This window comes from Canis aureus, chromosome 4 (genome assembly GCF_053574225.1).
Source record: "Canis aureus isolate CA01 chromosome 4, VMU_Caureus_v.1.0, whole genome shotgun sequence".
NCBI classification, from domain to species: Eukaryota; Metazoa; Chordata; class Mammalia; order Carnivora; family Canidae; genus Canis; species Canis aureus.
This window is the reverse complement of record NC_135614.1, coordinates 59346255-59365122: the sequence shown is the minus strand read 5'-3', so window position 1 is coordinate 59365122 and position 18868 is coordinate 59346255. Positions and strand designations below refer to the sequence as shown.

At 42.2% G+C, this 18868-nt stretch overlaps 2 protein-coding genes across 10 annotated transcripts in view; one reads left to right on the top strand and one right to left on the bottom strand.

Moving 5' to 3' along the window:
* LOC144312780 (uncharacterized) overlaps positions 1-18868 on the top strand; it is a 740032-nt gene that overhangs the window by 2677 nt on the left and 718487 nt on the right. The window contains exons 3-4 of one of the 9 annotated variants that reach the window (XR_013378392.1): positions 1899-1990; positions 13055-13257. The exons of 7 other annotated variants lie outside the window; for them this stretch is intronic. The gene's annotated coding sequence lies outside the window, so the exon portion shown is untranslated. The remainder of the gene's footprint in view (positions 1-1898; positions 1991-13054; positions 13258-18868) is intronic. One more of the 9 variants, XR_013378391.1, reaches the window with a different exon arrangement.
* The window catches only part of GLRA1 (glycine receptor alpha 1), an 85689-nt gene continuing 72304 nt past the window's right edge, over positions 5484-18868 (bottom strand). Inside the window, exons 8-9 of the mRNA XM_077895813.1 lie at positions 13075-13221; positions 5484-5983 (exon numbers count right to left, since the gene is read on the bottom strand). Coding sequence (XP_077751939.1) covers positions 5669-5983; positions 13075-13221 — 462 coding nt within the window. The 3' untranslated portion in view covers positions 5484-5668. The remainder of the gene's footprint in view (positions 5984-13074; positions 13222-18868) is intronic.

Below are 18868 nucleotides of genomic sequence, written 5' to 3'. Positions count from 1 at the left end.
CATACAAGAGGAAGAATAGACATTGCAGCCTTACAACAAACAAGACAGGAGCTACTATGTCCATTCTAGTCCTCCCCACCCCCCATCCCCTCAGAAATAAACCAGCATCTTCTGGAAGTGTTCGGTTTCACAAAATGAGATGCACAAACTGATGAGAAAGGAAATGCCGGCAGGGAGGCAGTGGGAGGGGCTGGGGGAGAGCACAAGAGGGAGAAGTAATGGTCTGGATGCTAGCTGAAGAAGCCTTAATGATCCTAAAAATTATTGGGCAATAATTTCTACTTTGGAACTCATTTTGCTGTTCTGAAGAATGATAAAGCACCTTAATTATTGCTTTAAATAACCACACAGCTCCATCAAAACAGCATGTAATAGCACCCATGTTTGAACAAACCTATCTCCTGCCATTGCTGTCTTTACAGCTTGAGAAGTTCTAAAGGAAGCAACAGGATAATAATTTGGTAGAGGCATCATCTATTCTGGGCCCTCAGCATTCAAGATTACTTGGGTGGGGAGGGCAGCAGTTTAGGATTTTTCAAAGTTCTATATTTCTGCCAGGATTTCAACCTACCCAAGGATATTCTTATTGGGATTTCAGGGTACTGTGAAACCAAAGCCTTTCCAACATACACTTTTCCTTAACGCTGATAGCAAGTAGTTCAACAAGCCAGCTCAAACACAACAAGGCATATTTCTTTTACTCTTTCCTTTGGTCAGGATAAGCTATTTCTGGCATTGTAGAGCTGCAGAAAAAATAGAGGATTCTCAATTCAAGTTCCTGGAGTTGATTTCTGGGAGAAGGAGCTTAGTGGAGGAAGAACAGAGAAATCATATTTTAAGAACATGTTTGTTTAGAGAATTTTTGGTCTGATAGTTTCCTGGATCAAAGACACTTTATATCCGAGAGTAGAGGTCCATTCGACCTTCCTCAGCAGACCATACCAGCCTCTTAGAGTGCAAGCTTTCTAGTCAGTCTGAGAAACAACAGCCCATAGAGAAGACCCTTTTCAGAGCTGGGGTGGAGGGCAGGGAGACCGTGCAGAAGGTACTTGTTGAGTGAATCTGGTAGCTTCCAGAAAGCGGTACTCATCATCTCTGGGCTGGGATTCCAGTCAGGCGGGAGAAACGTTGCCAGTCTCTGCTCTCGACCCCAGTCCTCAAGTTCATACAGATTGTACCACCAGCAAGCCCTTCACTTGCCAGCTGCTTTTACTAAGGAGGCAGCTACTGCAGACATGGTGAGAACTCTGCTCCCTTCAATTTCAATGCGTTACAGTTAACTAAGGAGTCTCATTTTCACAGAAGACTGACTCACCCGTGATGGTAGCAGCTTAGCTGGGACTGATCTCTGCAATCTAATATCATGGAGCCTCAAAAAGACACAATCTCTTTTTAATGATGCCCATAAAAATGTGTGCTCTTTTTTTTATTTTTTTATTTTTTTATTTTTTTTATTTTTATTTTTTTTAAAGATTTTATTTATTTATTCATGATAGTCACAGAGAGAGAGAGAGAGAGGCAGAGACATAGGCAGAGGGAGAAGCAGGCTCCATGCACCGGGAGCCTGATGTGGGATTCGATCCCGGGTCTCCAGGATTGCACCCTGGGCCAAAGGCAGGCGCCAAACCGCTGCGCCACCCAGGGATCCCTCTTTTTTTTAATGTGTACTTTGAAGGGAAGGGACCAACTCCTGTCATATTTCTCCCTAGTATGAAAAAAGTCTATGACAAATATTGATAGGCTTCTTAGAGGGAAACATTTCTTATTTATTGAAGCTTAGAAGAAGAAATAATTTGGGTCAGATCACCTTCTTTTTTCTTTTTCTCTCTGTCTCTGTCTCTCTCACATGCACACTCTGCATCTTTCTATTCACTCCTGTCCTTGGTCACTCTCTATAGCCTTAGCCAAGAATGGACTCTTGAATGTTTGAAAGGACCATAGGGTGGCAGAGCTGAGCCATTTATTTTGGCTGTTCTTAAAACTAATCTAGGTAAGTTGCAAACTAAGGTGAGAAGTTATTAGTATTATTATCTATCTGCTTAGTTGATATTTCTTAATTTAGGTGTAGCTGCAGAATTGGAGGAGGGTGAACTTACCATCTGCTCTATGCCAGTATCCAGTTCAACCTTCCTGTATAAATACTGGTCTAACCATGTAGATGGTTTGAAAACCAGCAAACCACTTATTACATCTAAATAAGGTTTTCCCCCTCCCATAACATTTGGCATATGTCATCCCCAAAATAGAATATATCCTCTGTGCACAAACTGAAGAGGAAATTAAGAAGGCATTGTCCTACTTGTTGGAGCCAGCTAAAAAATGGTCTTGGCCTAAATTATCTAGTTGATTTTTTTTTATAATGATAAAATCTATTTTTGTTGATATGGTAAAGATCATATCATGGTAAAAACCATTTGATATGGTAAAAAAAATTACCATTTGATATGGTAAAAACCATGATAAAAACCAATTTATTGCTCAATCCTTACCTCATTATATATTAATGATAATACCTTCTCTCTGAGCATGCTCCATTTCTAATTCACGATGGTATTTTTGACTTTATAATGATTGTTCTTTTCCCACCACTGCTCATCTTTGACCAAGTGGAGCAAAAAGCAAAATGAATCTGCAAAATTTCCGAAGAAGAAAGGTGACAAGGATTGTGTGGGTCCATGTACGTGTGTGTGTGTGTATGCGCATCTGGAGGGTTCAGAAATCAGAAAGTGACATTAAACTTTTCACTGTGTAAACCTCCCGTAGTTCAAGCACATGGACCAGTTAGAACTGGAAGGGGTTAGAGATCTGTACCACTCTCCCCACTGTGTTTGTAGAGGAACTAAAGCTAAATCATTTACTGAGGGTTCCTCAACATATTAGTGGTCGGACTAAAATTCTGCTTCTTGTTTTCACTGCTATAATGTATTCACTCAGATTAATTTTCCATGAGGAATACCAAGTTTGAAATAGTTGGAGGAAAAATATCAGTGACCTTGCTCTGTGTCTCAAAAAGATGACTCTACTGTCTGTTAGATGCTGTCAACTAGCCCTGGCAGCTCCCAGAGGGCCTATAGGTTGGGTACGGTGGCAGAAGTTCAAGGACCCAGCAGAGGTTGGGCAAATGGCCTAGTGATTTCTCTCTTTCGGAGAGATTCCAGACACCTTGTACGAGGAGCCCAGTTTGAAATGTGCAGATACTGCTGTGTGAATGGAGGCAGAATGTCTTGGAACAATTGGTGCTGTCTTTAGTCCCTGACAGAGACCTAACGCCTTTGCTGCTTGATCACCTAGACATCAGACATTATGAATTTAGTCCAGTAATGAGTAAACTAGAGAAAAGGGCTGCTTTAATTTTTTTTAAATTAAAAAATGTTTTTCCCCTTAAAGTGAATAAAGTGCTAATGAAAGGGTCAAATAGCCTCTCCAATGACTCACGCGCCACTGCAGAATTGAGGATTTCCTCCCTTAATTAAAGTGAATGTCGTGCTAATATCAGTTCAGTCTGGAACTGGCAGTATTTGTTCAAATCTCTCTGTTTCACCCTTCCTCCTTTAGATGCAGTTTGTGGTGGGGAAAAGGATAGTCGTAGATGAGAGATTCCTACTCAGGATTCCGGGTTCTATCCCACATCATCCAAGGCTAGAATACAGTTTAACTTTCTGGTCTACCCAGGCCAAGAGAAGGGAAGGCAATGACTTACTGACCTTGAACCTGGATGTAAAAAGTTTTTTCATTCAAGCCTCAAAGCCAAATCCTTTTTTGGCTGCACAGTGCATTTTCTTTACCAAGATCACATTAGATCTTTGTCTTGGCTTGGTTTTTTGGGGGCCTCTATAGAGGTATTAGCTATTGTGCCACAGGGAATGGGAGAAATTTCCCTAGGGGAAGGAGTTTTAGGGAAGAGTTAGGCTCCCAATGTCTTCCTTCTTTCCTCCCCCACACTGGGGATACTCTAAAGCTACACGTGAAACCCCAAGCCTCAGGACAAACTGATTGTCTGCTGTGTTCCACCATCTACCACTACTTTGATCCAGAGCCAAGACACTAACATGCAAAGGAAGAAATGTACCCAGTATTCTGGTCACAGGCCACAGCAGGAAGCATGCCCCGTACAGCAGTGCCATCATTTCAGGCATGATGCTGTTGGCAGAGAGGACAGAGGCTCCTGGAGGCTACTCCTATCTTTAATTCTATGGTCCCTTTTGCAAACCTTCCATCAGTGAACATCCATGTCCTTTAGCAGGCCCCCACCCTTACAACTTATTTCCTAGTCTCTCTCCTTTTTTTCTGGAGTGCGCTAGCTAACCTGGGATAGTTCTGGCACTTCAGAGTTAGAAGGAAAGAAATATTTATCTAACTTTCCTAAATGTTAAAGCTAAGCAAAGCACCAAAAGAAAAACAAAAAAGACTTATAAAAATATAATGGGGTCATCCCCCCACGCTTCCCACATTATTTGTGGCATATGAAATGTCAAAATATAATGAACAGACTTTCTCAACATCACTATCTCTTTCCACCTGTATATATCTGAGTTGTGGCTGCCTCATTACTACCCTTTCACATCTTAAAACTTCACTCTGTAGAACCACTATATAATAAATCTACTTCATCCCACGGACCCCACCTTCCCAAATATATATCCACTTGCAATTCCAAAGAGACTCTCCAAAAAAATAGATATTTGAAAAAAGTGCATCTGTGTATACTCCATCTATCTGCATATTTTTCTTGAGATTATTACTTTTTTTTTAACCATAAAAAAGATTGCATATTAGCAATATAACGGGAAAACCATGGCGGCCATTTCTAGGTGGCAGTGAAGGGTAAGTGGGGTGGGTGTTGAAGCATAGAAGCAAGAGGGCTCAGAGAGAGGCAGGTGTGGTCCTTAGCCTTGAGACCTGAGGACTGATATGGGAGTTATCTTGATTATCAATCCTTGGACCTCTGAGATTTCCCATCTCCTTAGTCATACCCTCTCTTCTCTCCATCTTTCCCTATTTCCACACCCATGACCAGGCCGCATAACCCTCTTGAAGCAGAGGTGGAATGGCTTTTGGCATGTGTCCACCCAGGCCAGTTTGAAGACAGGCATGGCATTTGGAGGGCTGTGATATGGGACACACACCAGAGCAAGCTTATTTGTGACTATTTCCACTCTGGGAAAAATTGTCTGTCACTTCTGTGACTATAAAAATTTAAGCAGTTACTAGGCTGATAGGTTTAGAAACAAATCTTTTGTTCTTGTGTTTTGCATTAATATTAAGCATGAATATATATCATATATTACATTGCTTTCCTTCTGCTCTGGGGCAGACTGCACTCTTCTTCCAAATAGGAAAACTGCACAGCCCATGGACTCAAATTTTTGAAAGCTGTTATTCCCCCACTCCCTACCCCCCACCCCTAGCCCTCCCCTTCCTCCCGACCCCTCAGTTCTTATATTAGAAAAGCCCTTCCCACCCCCCTCCCACCAGCCCACCCGAGGTTAAATAGTGCCACATTCTAAGATTCATGCATCACTGCATTTTGCTATTGCACATAGTGCAGAGAAAGGAGTTTGTATGTGTGCCCCCTCCCTCTCCTTTTCTCTTCCTTAGGCTCTCGGATTCCTGTGCTATTCCCAATCTGCCCTCTCCCAGCCTCCCCCCACCCCTCCATCCCAGACCGTCACTGGTTGTGAACATCCTCCCTGCGGACAATCTTGTAGATGATCCAGTAGAACATGTTGAAGATGAGGAAGGCCATGGGGAAGCCAATGCGGGATATTTTGTCGATCTTCTTGGCCCTCTGGATGAAGAGTTTTCGCATCTCCTCTGGGGACTTAGATGGTGCGGGAGGGGGGTTGGTGGTATTGTTGTTGTTGGCTCCTTTAACCGAGATGCCATCTTTGGCCTGCAGACAGGCTGGGCCCATCCCATAGGCAGAGAAGTTGAAGCGGCCTTCTCCAGCCTCATCCTCCTGGAATAGATTCAGCATGGGGCTCTACTTAAAATAAGACAGGGGCTGGGCACCCTCCCTGCAAGGCACTCCCCTGGGGGCCAGGCCAGGCCCATCTGGTTCTCCCTGCCTCTATCATTCCAGGTTTTCTGAAGGCTTTTAAGCTGGCTGGGGAGTTATGCCTTATAGAGGGGCGCCACTTGCATGCTGAAACAGATGCAAACCAGGGGATAGGAATATGCCTAGAGTATGCAGACCTATGTCCAAGTCTGGCTTGGTCACTTGCTGGCTGTGTGGCCTTAGGCAAGTTACTTCTTTGAGTCTCAGGGATTTTTACTTCATCGTTTCCTGTGAGGGAAAATATTCACCCTACTACATCAAAAGGTTCTTTTGATCATCAGAGGTTATACATGAGCAGATGTTCTGGATGCTGTTTTGTTAGAAATCAAGGGGAAAATTTGGAGAGATCCCCTGCTTTGCCTCTGTTGCCTCCTTGCCCTCTTTCTCCACCCCATTCCCCAGATGATGTTTTCTTAGGCATGGGTTGGAGGGAGGGGGCAGATGGCCTAGGAGAGAGCAATGCTATGGACCTCACCTGTTTACACGGCGGGGAAGCCATAGCTTCTTTCTCCCTACACGTTCCCACAGCCCTGGCACTTGTGACCTCAGACGTACCTCTGGATTAAGTTATCATTCAAGGCCCTCCATCATTTGGCTTCAACTTACCTTTACAGGCTTCTGTCCTTCCCCTTGCTTTCTGCTTTGCATACCTGGCAGTTCGGTTGCACTTTGCAAGTCAGCCCTTGTGCATTTCTCTCTCCCTGCCTTATATGCTCACTACCAACATGCCTGCTGCCTTTATTCTTCTAATTTCTCCATTTCCCAGCTCCTGGTTATCTTTTACTGATCTGACTTATGGAGACACTGTTGTCTGCTCTCATCATGTCTGGCTTTATCATCTTCCCGGGTGAGCTCTGGTGGCACCGAGAGCCTCAGCTGAGCTGTTGATTCAGTGTGTAGCTCTGGGGAATTTTTATCAGCTCACATTGTGCTCCTAGGGAGTGAGGGTTCTTAGAGTAGGAGGCCTATCTTCTGCTTGTTCCTGTGTAGGACAGGGCTGACGTAAAACAGAAGACACAGTAGAGGAGCCCCTTTCCAGGTCTGTTCCTCACCCTTGCTTGGGCCACCCTAGGAGCAACTTGTGACAACTTCAGCCCAGTCTTCCTCCTGTCTCCAGTCCGGTCCCCCCAACCCATCTGAGTTGTCATAACACAGATCTTATTGGTCTTTTGTTTGAACTTCTTAATAGGCTGCCCCTGGCTTCAGGATAATTAACATCCTCACATGGTAAATGAGGCTTGGGTGACCTGAACTCTGCCTGCCTCTCCAGTCTCATCTGTGCCGTTCTCCGTCTGGCATTCTATGCGCCAGTCACCCTGAAATATGTACATATATTCAAAAGTGCCATTCTCCTTTTTCAGCTGTGGGCCTCTGTTCAAATTGTTCTGTCTTCCTGGCACATACTCCTAACCTCTGCTTCCAATGCCTTCTCTTTCACTGAACTAATGTCTAACTCTGAAGCCTTCCCTGAGGGCAAGGATAGTGAGGTGCTCCTGCTATGTGCTCCATGAGCTCCATGTACATCCCTCTCTTTTTTTTTTTAAGCTCTTATCAAATTATGTTTCTTTAAAAAAAAAATCTTTATCTCTTGCAAACCTTTTTATTTTTATTTTTTAGAGAGTGAGGGTGGAGCAAGGGCAGAAGGAGAGAAAGAAAATCTTAAGCAGGCTCCATGCCCAGTGCAGAGCCTGACATGGGGCTGGATGTTAAGACCCTGAGACCATGGCCTGAGCCAAAATCCAGAGCCAGATGCTGACTGAGCCACCCAGGCGCTGTACATTATGTTTCTTGATTCATGTCTATTTCTCCCATTAGACTCTAAGCTTTATGAAGGCAGAGTCTTACTCATGTTAATTGCACCCTCAACACTGAACATATGCACAGAGTTCCTGGACATATGCTCAAAACTCAGTAAATATTTGTGGAATAAATAAGTAAATGTTTACTAGTATATCTTCACTACTCCTAGTTTCCTTTTTTTTTTTTTCTTTTTTTTTATGAGGTTATATTCCTGGCCCCAGGGGATTTGAGACGTGAAAAATGCTCAAGAAATCTTTGGCAAATGGTTGAATCTGGTCCAACACCCTCACGGCAGAAAGGGGGAAAGAACATGTGCTTGGCAAATAGATCTCAATAAATATTTGTCTCTGAGTAGGGCAACAGTAGAAGGTTTGTGCCAGGGCCAAGGAACGGAGTTGGGGGCAGCTGTCCAAATTACTGGACCCTGCGCCTGGAAGGGGGTTTGAGTCCAACTCCATTGCTTACGAGTATAAATCTGCCCTAGCTGCAGGATGTGATGCTTGAAAATGTTTTCTCGCTGGGTTCTAGTTATGCAAGGGAAGCACCAAATTAATTTTATATACAGCTTTGGGCGAATTATTCTCTGCCTTCCTCATCTATTAAACATGGGAATGGAAGGGGTGGAGGTGTGGCCTGGAGGCCCCATCTAGTTAGATGATCATCAATTTCACACTTTAGCTAGGAGAAAGGAAATTCGCTAGAAATGACTGGAGAGAGGCTTGCTATTCCTGTTCTCTCCAGCAGATGGCAGGAAATGAAAGCTTGGGGATGGAGCCGGGGGAAATCTGGTTGTCTCTTCTAGAACCCAGGGAGGTTGGGAGTGTGCCTGCCCAGTTGGGATCGCAGATTTCCTAATAATCTGACTAATGAGGCCAGCCAGGGAATTTGAGGACCAGATGTTTTGTGCCCAACAAATGAGGTAACATGGGAGGATGGTGGGAGTTGAGGAGCCTGGCCAAGATCACAGGCTCTGACAAACTCAGGCATGGAGCTAGTTACTTTTCACTCACCATCTGGGGCTGAAATCCCCCTCTGCACCCTTCCCACTGAAGGGAGGTTTCTGCAGCCTAAGCTTATGCACTGCTGATGTACAAGCCACATCCAGAGGGGGTTACTGCAAAGGAAGGGCTGCTTTATGCAATTCTGCATCCTTGTAGTTTCTGACATTTCAGCCAATTTCAGAACCCTTAGGAACAAGGTCACACTGATTCAGCCACACATAAGGGGCTGTGCAGGAGAAATGTGAGTGAAGATATGAGCCAGGGCTGAAAAAAATCTCTAGTCAGAAGAGACCATGGCAAAGCAGAGAATGTGTTCCTACCCACAGGCAGTTCTTATGACCTTGTATCAGATGGGACGTGAATCCAGTGGGACTAGAGGCTGTGACTTTTTGAGTGAAGATAAAAGTGTGATTTTTAAATGCTGGCACCTTATTTTAGACTTCTAAGACACTGCTAGTGAAAATACAGATAGATGCATGTTGAATTAGAACTCTGGCTGCTGGTTTTTGACCTTTGCCTTGGGATAAGTCTTGCTTCTTATTTGTGATCTAATAAATCTCAGGGTTATTTTTATTGGCTTCAGGATGGAAACATTGATGGACAGATAAGCAACTGATGGTATAGGGTCAGTAAGAGCCGTGGGACCTCAAGAACCTACCCTGCTTTTGCCCCTAGCACCTCTGTGATCCTAGTGACTTGCTTCTCCTTGCTGTTGTCACTTGCATGGGCAGAGTGGACAGAGATGCCCTCTAAGAACTCTTTCAGCACTACTAACATGCTGTGAGAGAGGGAGGAGGGAATGGAGCCCAGATTTCTGATCAAATCTGATAGTGGCTTTATTGATATTTCACCTGGCCCCAGAGAAAGTTTAATTTTCCTCTAGTGTGTAAAACTGGTAGGGAGTTGGTGAGGGTGGAGGCAGCCTTTGGAAGTACTGTAGGCCCCTCATACCGCACATTTGCAGGGGATTCCATTTACATTTAGCCTATGCAAATAGCATCCTCTGGAGTTGTGCAGCGCACAGTCTACTGGCCTGATGCTAGTCAAATATTTTGGACATAATCTTCCCAAATAAGTGTCCTTTTAACAAATATATTAACTCTCTTTTACCCAAGGAAAATGGAAAAAGCAGCTAGCCAGTGGGAAAAAAGGAAAAATAATAAATTCCCAAGATAGGCATGTTTGGTCAGTTCTTTGCTTGGATTATTTTTTTGTTTTGTTTTTTGTTTTGTTTTTTTTTGCTTGGATTATTTTAATAGTCAAAGGCTAAGTATCCAATAGGCAGTAGGGTCTAAAACTAGAGGTCTTTTGAGAATGCCTGTCTGGCTTGCTGCACTGAAGATAGTTTTCTCTTCCTTTTTTTTTTTTTTTAGATTTTATTTTTTTATTCATGAGAGACATACAGAGAGAGAGGCAGAGACACAGGCAGAGGGAGAAGCAGGCTCCATGCCAGGAGCCAGATGTGGGACTCGATCCCGGGACTCCAGGATCAGATGTGGGACTCGATCCCAGGACTCCAGGATCACGCCCCTGGCCAAAGGCAGGTGCCAAACTGCCGAGCCACCCAGGAATCCCGATAGTTTTCTCTTCTAATGCAGATTTAGAAGGATGGTTACACCTGAACACCCATAGATATTTTCTGTCTTGAAATGTCTGCCTCCTGCCTATGATAAACTACTAGAAGTTAATTGATTCAGATAGCTGATGTTTAAGAAATACACTGATGAAAATACTGTGTGCATGTAATCATTTTATTCCCTGGCCCTTATGTGGCAGGAATCAAACTTAAAGCTACCTCATAATCTGATTTAATCTTCACCACAGTCCTCCATTGTGCCAATTCAGTCCATTTTACAGATGGAGAAACTGGGCCAAGAAAAAGGCTATCTTTAAATCACAGTGATTAAAAAAAAAAAAAAAAAACACAAACCAGGGATGGGATGCCTGGGTGGCCTAGCGGTTTGGTGCCTGCCTTCGGCTCAGGGCATGATCCTGGAGACCTGGGATCAAGTCCCATGTCAGGTTCCCTGCATGGAGCCTGCTTCTTCCTCTGCCTGTGTCTCTGCTTCTCTCTCTCTCTCTCCCTCTCTCTCTGTGTGTCTCTCATGAATAAATAACTAAAATCTTAAAAAGAAAGGGATACCTGGGTGGCGCAGCGGTTTAGCGCCTGCCTTTGGCCCAGGGCGCGATCCTGGAGACCCGGGATCAAATCCCACGTCGGGCTCCTGGTGCATGGAGCCTGCTTCTCCCTCTGCCTGTATCTCTGCCTCTCTCTCTCTCTGTGTGACTATCATAAATAAATAAAAATAAAAAAAAAAATCTAAAATCTTTGAAAAAAAAAAAACAGGGTCCTTTGACACAACACATTGCAGCTGAGTAGTAGACAGCTATTTGAAGCAGGTCAGTCTAAAGTTTATACATCTGTGGTGTATGGCAGGTATTGGTATGGCCTGACAGGTCATAGTGTATTATGGGTTCTTGTTTGCTCTAATCTAATCTATTGCTGGAAAAACTTCTGGGTAGGCTCTCTGACCGGAAGGGCTCCTCTTTGTTCATTAGGTTATCCCTTTGTCCATTTGTTCAGTAAATGCCTATAGTATATTCACTATGTGTCAGGCATTGTGTTGGTTACCAGAGACAGCACTGAGCAAAAATAGACCTGGTCTCCACCATTATGGAGCTTATAATTCAGTGGAAGAGATAAGCACAAAACAACTACATCATTGAATGTATAATTGTAAATCAAGATAAATGTTCAGAAGGAGGGAAACTGAGTTCTATTAGAGCTTGACCTTTGTTAGCTCACACAGCATCCTTGTGCAGATTAGAAAAAATGGCATCCCTCCTTTCTAAACATATGAATGGGAATCCCTTCCTTTGGCTGATACAGTCTATGCTGAGACAGGTCTTGGGGAAAAGTGCTTCATTGGCTAGGGACCTGTGTAGGATATAGTCTGCATGGCCATACTTGACAGCCTTGCATGAGAACCTCACTACAGGACCTAGACCTTGACTCAGGTATCAGGAAAGATGCCTCAGCTAAGAACCAGAAAATAAGTGCTTGGTTAACACTAAGCAAATGCACGGGGAGGGCATTCCAGGAAAGAACAAGACATCTAAAGTCCTATGTGTACGTTTGAGCAACAAGGGAAAAAATTAGGGTAGTTGGTGCTCAGAGATCAAAGGAGAAAGTGGTGTAAAGATGAGGCTGGAAAGAAAAGTGGATTCTCTGATATCCAGAGGTGAGGATTACTAGAGAGCATCTCCAGTTCCTCCAGCAATAGCCACAAATTCTCCAACTGTGAGACTGCACTCTCACCTTACATGTCACAAAAAGATGGATACAAATCTTTCTCTTCCTTATCTTAATGATGGTACTTTTTTCAATTTCTGGAAAAATAACAAGCCCAACTTCCCTTTTGACTACAGTCATCTTAAACAGATCACATCAATGATAAATGTCACCACTGTAAAAACTACTTAATTTGTAAGGAAATTCTGTTTCATAGTAAAAATAATTGTGGTTGGAGGAAAAAAAAAAAAAAGGTGAGGTGAGGTCTTTGGGGAAATATTTATAGACCAAGGTGTACAATCAGTTTGTTCCCACAGACGGCACTCTCCCCAATGGCATTTGCTGGTTGGAACACAGCCTCTGAGTTAGCAGAGGTTGGTGACTGTGTATAGATGGTCTGCCAAGTAGTTTTTTATTCACACCCTCATAAAGTGAGAGAATGCACTCTGGGGGAGAATCTTGCATGAGGCCCCTTTTATGGAAGTAGGAAGCAAAGACCTGGCACTTGGACATTCTACTCAAAGATCTTACCTTTTGTGGTGCAGTGCCCTTCTAGAACCAAACCCTTGGAAATAATGCAGCCTTGCAGAAAACACCAATAAAAATCTTTCAGCCTGCCACGCTTCAAGGTCACAGCTAGTTATTATCTTAGACCCTCAGTGTTTGCTCTATCACTTCTGTTTTCAGGTATAACTGGATCATTTCTATGTGTTATGGTTTGAAGAATAACTGCCTACAGACCCAACAAGGCATTATTTATGGGATGGGAAGTTAGGTCTTCTAGGACTTCAATCCCTATTTTATATCTGCCTTATGCACTGAGAAGGATGGTCCAGTCAAACACATATCACAAGACAAGGCTGCTTGGAACTCTTCTGTTTACTACCAACTCTCCCTCCTTAGGTAGTGATTCAAAGTCCTACCTTGTGATGTCTTCGCTTCCTCCTGAATCGGAGCAGCTCTTTGTGCTGCCGAGACACAAAGTTGACAGCAGCATACTCAAGCAGGGCTGAGAACACGAAGAGGAGGCACACTGCCATCCAAATGTCAATGGCTTTCACATAGGACACCTGAAGTGGGGATGAGAAGAACACAGGGGCATGAAGGTAGGGGAGAATGAAATATCTCAATATTTCTGCTCCTCAGTAACTCCCCCATCACTTTTCCCTCCTCAGCTGGGATATTAGGAAGGTACAAAGGAAAACAGAAGAAAAATGAATCAAGAAGACTGTCTAAAACACTAGAGAAAATAGAATATGGTACCCAGAAGAGTAGTAAAGAGAGGAGGATGGGGTATCTAGCAACAAAATTGAGTGAAATGGAATGTTGTGTTTAGTCTAAGGGTGATAGGAACAGAATGGTATATATATCATTAAAAGTAAACAGATGATGTTAAAAAGTGTCAGAGTAAGATGTTCAAGAATTCTTTTCTCTATAAAAGGAATGAAGACAACAGCAGAAATGGTCAGAATCAACTGTCTCAGAAGCTCTGTTAACCAAAGGCTAACAGCAATCTTGAAAGAATTTACTTAAAAAGTCAGCTGAATGCCAGTAAGAGCATCAAACTTTGTAGCATTAAAAAAAAAAAAAAAAAAAAAAAAAAAAAAACCTAGCTTCATTGAGATGTAATTCATATACCATACAATTCACACACTTAAAATGTATATTTCAATAGTTTTTAATACATTTGAGATATATGCAACCATCATCACAGTCAATTTTGGAATGTTTTCATCACCTCCAAAAGAAACCTAGTAACCTTTAGCCATCATTCTTTTCCCTATTCCGCCAATTCCTGTCTCTCCCCCTACCCCATCCCAAGCAACCATTAATCTACATTCTGTCTTTATAGGTTTCCCCATTCTGAGCTTTTCCTATGAGTGGAATCATACACCATGTGTCCTTTTATGACTAGCTTCAATTACTTAGCATATTTTCAAGATTCATCCATGTTGTAGTCTTTTTTCTTTTCTTTTCTTTTCTTTTCTTTTCTTTTCTTTTCTTTTCTTTTCTTTTCTTTTCTTTTTCTTTTCTTTTCTTTTCTTATCTTTTTTCTTTTTTCTTTTCTTTTCTTTTCTTTTCTTCTCTTCTCTCTTCTCTTCTCTTCTCTTCTCTTCTCTTCTCTTCTCTTCTCTTCTCTTCTCTTCTCTTCTCCCCTCCCCTCCCCTCCCCTCCCCTCCCCTCTCCTCTCCTCTCCTTTCTTTTCCTTTCCTTTCTTTCCTTTCTTTCCTTTCTTTATTCATGAGAGACAGAGACATAGGCAGAGGGAGAAGCAGGCTCCATGCAGGGAGCCTGACGTGGGACTCCATCCCGGGACTCCAAAATCTCACCTCGGGCCAAAGGCAGGAACCAAACTGCTGAGCTACCCAGGGATCCCCTATATTTCATTCTTTTAAAAAAAAAAGATTTATTTGAGAAAAAAATAATGCAAGCAGGAGAGGAAGAGAGAATCCCAAGCAGATTTCCCGCTCAGCATGGAGCCTGCTGCAGGGCTTGATCTCATGACACTGAGATGATGATCCATGCCAAGACCAAGAGTCAGACACTTAACTGACTGAGCCACCCCTATATTTCATGTCATTCTTTATTATGGCCAAATAATATTTCATTATGTGGATATACCACATTTTGTTGATCCAGTCATCAGTTGATGGACATTTAAGTTTCGACTTTTGGGCTATTATGAATAATGCTGCTGTGAACATCTGTTGTACAAGTTTTTGTGTGGACATATGTTTTCATTTCTCTTGGGGCCTTGTGGTGTTTTAACCTGCCAAATTCCTGTTCTCCTGTCTCCAGTTCTGTGCTAGCCTTGAAAACCAACAGCCTGTAATCATTCTGAAAACCAGTATCCAGGCAATCAGTGGATGGGGTAGAACAGAGTTGGAGCTTCTTTAAAGCCCCATTCCCAGAGAACTGTCATTATTTAACTTGTCTTCTTTTCTGAAAGACCTCACTCACAAAAAAGGCTGTCTTTATTTGGCCTGACTTGGAGCTGGCCCAATGTGAACAGCCTTTTCCCTGGAGGCATCTGTTGAAAACAGTCAGTGGCAATTGTTGAACATCACATCAGCCTGAGGCAGTAGGTAATAGTTGAGGCAAACAATAGGTTGATTAAAAAAGCTTAAAAGGAAAATCTGGGGGAATGAGATGTCCATAGGGGGCTTTAGAAAGCTCTGACATATTTCTGGGAATTGCTGTGCATACTTAAGCCTGTGTTCTACTCAGGGAAGACCTGAGAAGGCCCCTTCGCTCTCAACTCTGTCTCACCTTGACACACTGAGCAAGCTGCAAGTGAAGGGTAAGGCAAAACTGTAAACTGCTTGGCTGAGTGTTGGAGGTGTGTTCTAATATATCTGTAGAGCCTTAGGAGAAAGTTGGGAGATTTCTAGGTTCCACACACTTAAGCAAATTTCTGTCCAATTTTAGCTAACCACCAAGCGGGGCAGAGACTTCACTGACCCTATACAACAAAGACCATATACAATACAATACAGACCTTAGAGAATTAATTCACAAGAGTTACTAAACAAACAGCAACAAGAATCTGATTTCCTGAGATGCCATTACATTATGTAAAATGTAGTTTTCAACCCAAAATTATAAGATATACAAAGATATAAAGGATGGCCTTGCAATGGACTAAATGTTTGTGTCCCTGCCCCCCTCCCTTCATTGATTGAAATCCTAATTCCAACGTGATGGTATTTGGAGTTGGGGCCATTAGGATGTCATTAGATCATAAGAGTGGAACCCTCATGAAGGGATTAGTGCCTTTATAAAAAGATACCAGCTAGCTAGCTAGTTCTCTGTCCACCCTGTGAGGATATAATAATAAGTAGGCAATTTGCAACTGCAAGAGGGTCCTCACCAGAACCCTACTATGCTGGCACCTGATCTCAGGCTTCCAGTCTCCAGAACTCTGAAAAATACATTTTTGTTATTTATAAGTCACCCAGTCTCTGGTACTTGGTTATCGCAGCCCAAATTGACTAAGCCCCATACACAGAAAAAAAAAAAAAAAAGTAGTCAAAAGAAGCTGCCCCTGAGGAAGCCCAGATGTTGGATTTACTGAAGGCTTTTTTTTCCCCCAAAGATTTTTAATTTATTTATTCATGAGAGACACATACAGAGAGAGGCAGAGACATAGGCAGAGAAAGAAGCAGGCTCCATGTAGGAAGCCCGATGTGGCACTCCAGGATCACGCCCTGGGCCCAAGGCAGACACTCAACTGCTGAGCCATCCAGGTGTCCCTTACTGAAGGTTTTAAATCAGTTACTTTAAATGTGTTCAAAGAACTAAAGGAGACCTGTATAAACAACTAAAGGAAAGTACCAGAATAAAGTCTTACCAAACAGAATAGGAGATAGAAATGATAAAAAGAACCAAATAGAAATTCTGGAGTTGAAAAATAACTGAAGAGTTCACTAGAGAGGATAAATAGCATATTTGAGCCGACAGAAGAATCAGTGAAGTTGAAGAATCAGTGAACTCGAGGTTATCTTGTCTGAAGAACAGAATGAAGAAAAATGAACAGAGCCTCAGAGATCTGTGAGGAACCATCAAATACACTAACATGTTTAATGAGTGTGCCTGAAGGAGAAAAAAGAAGCAAAATATTTGAAGAAATAATGGCCAAAACATCCTCAAATTTGAAGAAAAACACTAATGTCCACATCTAAGAAGTATGAACTCCAAGCAAAATAAAGAGCTCCACACCTACACACTTCATAATCAAACTGCCAGAAGACAAAGAGAGAATCTTAAAAGCTGCAAGAGAAAAGCAACTCATCATATACAAGGGATCCTCAATAAGAATGACAACTGATTTTTCATTGGATTGATTATATACTTTTAAGTTGGAGTGGGGGAGTAGAGATTATTAAAGCACAGAGATGACCCATGGGCATAAAGAACTGCATTGCAATTGTGAGGAATGAGTTTTCTTTCTTTTTTTTTTTTAAGATTTTATTTATTCATGAAAGACACACACACACACACACACACACACACACACAGAGGCAGAGACACAGGCAGAGGGAGAAGCAGGCTCCATGCAGGAAGCCCGATGTGGAACTTGATCCCAGGACCCCAGGATCACGCCCTGAGCCAAAGGCAGACACTGAACCACTGAGCCACCCAGTCATCCTGAGTAGTGAGATTTCTCGTTAGAATTCAAGCAGTCTAATACAGATGGCTAACAGACACATGAAAAAATGCTCAACATCACTCATTATGAGTGAATAAAAACTAAAACCACCATGAGAGATAACACCTTACACCTGTCAGAATGGCTAAAATTAACAACTCAGGAAACAACAGATGTTGGTGAGGAGGCAGAGAAAGAGGAACCCTCTTACACTGTTTGTGGGAATGCAAAGTGATGCAGCCACTCTGGAAAATAGTAGGGAGGTTCCTCAAAAAGTTAAAAATAGAACTATACTATGACCTAGCAATTGTACTACTAGGTACTTATCCAAAGGATACAAAAATAGTGATTTGAAAGGGCACGTGCACACCAATGTTTATAGCAGCATTATCAATAATAGCCAAACTATGTAAAGAGCCCAAATGTCCATCAACTGATGACTGGTAAAGAAGATGTGAGGTGTACACACACATATACACACACTGGAATATTAGCCATCAAAAAGAATGAAACCTTGTCTTTTGCAATGACATGGATAGAACTAGAGGGTATTATGCTAAATGAAATAAGTCAGAGAAAGACAAATGCCATATGCTTTCATGCATGTGGAATTTAAGAAACAAAACATGAACATAGAGGAAGGGAAGGTAAAATAAAATAAGGTAAAAGCAGAGAGGGAGGCAAACCATAAGAGACTCTTAACTATGGAGAATAGACTGAGGGTTGCTGGCAGGAGATGGGTGGGGGTGGGGTAATGGATGATGGGCATTAAAGAGGGCACTTGTGATGAACAATGGGTGTTATATGTAAGTGATGAATCACTAAATTCTGCTCCTGAAACTAATACTACACTATATGTTAACTTGAATTTAAATAAAATCTTGGGAAAAAAAGAAAAGAATCAAGCAGTGTAGAAGACAATGGAATGACCTATGAAATGAAAAGACATCCTGTGCTTATGGATTGGAAGACTTGCTATCATTAAGATGGCAACATTCCAAATTCATCCACAGACGCAGTGCATTTTTAATCTAACTTCCCTTTTTATTGTTGTTGCAGAAATTGACAAACAGAACTTAAAAATTCATATTCTGGTTCATATGGAAACATAAGGGACCCAGAATAGCCAAACCAATCTTTAAAAAGAACAAAGTTAGAGGACTCACACTTGACAATTTAAAAACTTACTACAAAGCAAAAATAATCAACAGTGTGGTACTGACATAGGATAAGTATGTCAGTGGAATAGAACTGAGAGTCCAGAAATAAACCTATATATTTATGGTCAGTTGATTTTTGACAAGGTTATAAACTCAATGGAGGGAAAGGATAGTCCTTTCAACAAATAGTGCAGTAGTAACAGGACATCCACATGCAAAAGAATGATATCCCTCCCTCATACTATATGCAAAATGCAAAATGGATTAAAGCCTAAATTAGGGCTAAACTACCAAATTCTTAGAAAACAACATAGGTATAAATTTTTGTGACATTAGATTAGGCATTAGTTTCTTAGATACAATACCAAAGGCCAAGCAACAAAGAAAACATAGGTAAGTTTTACTTCA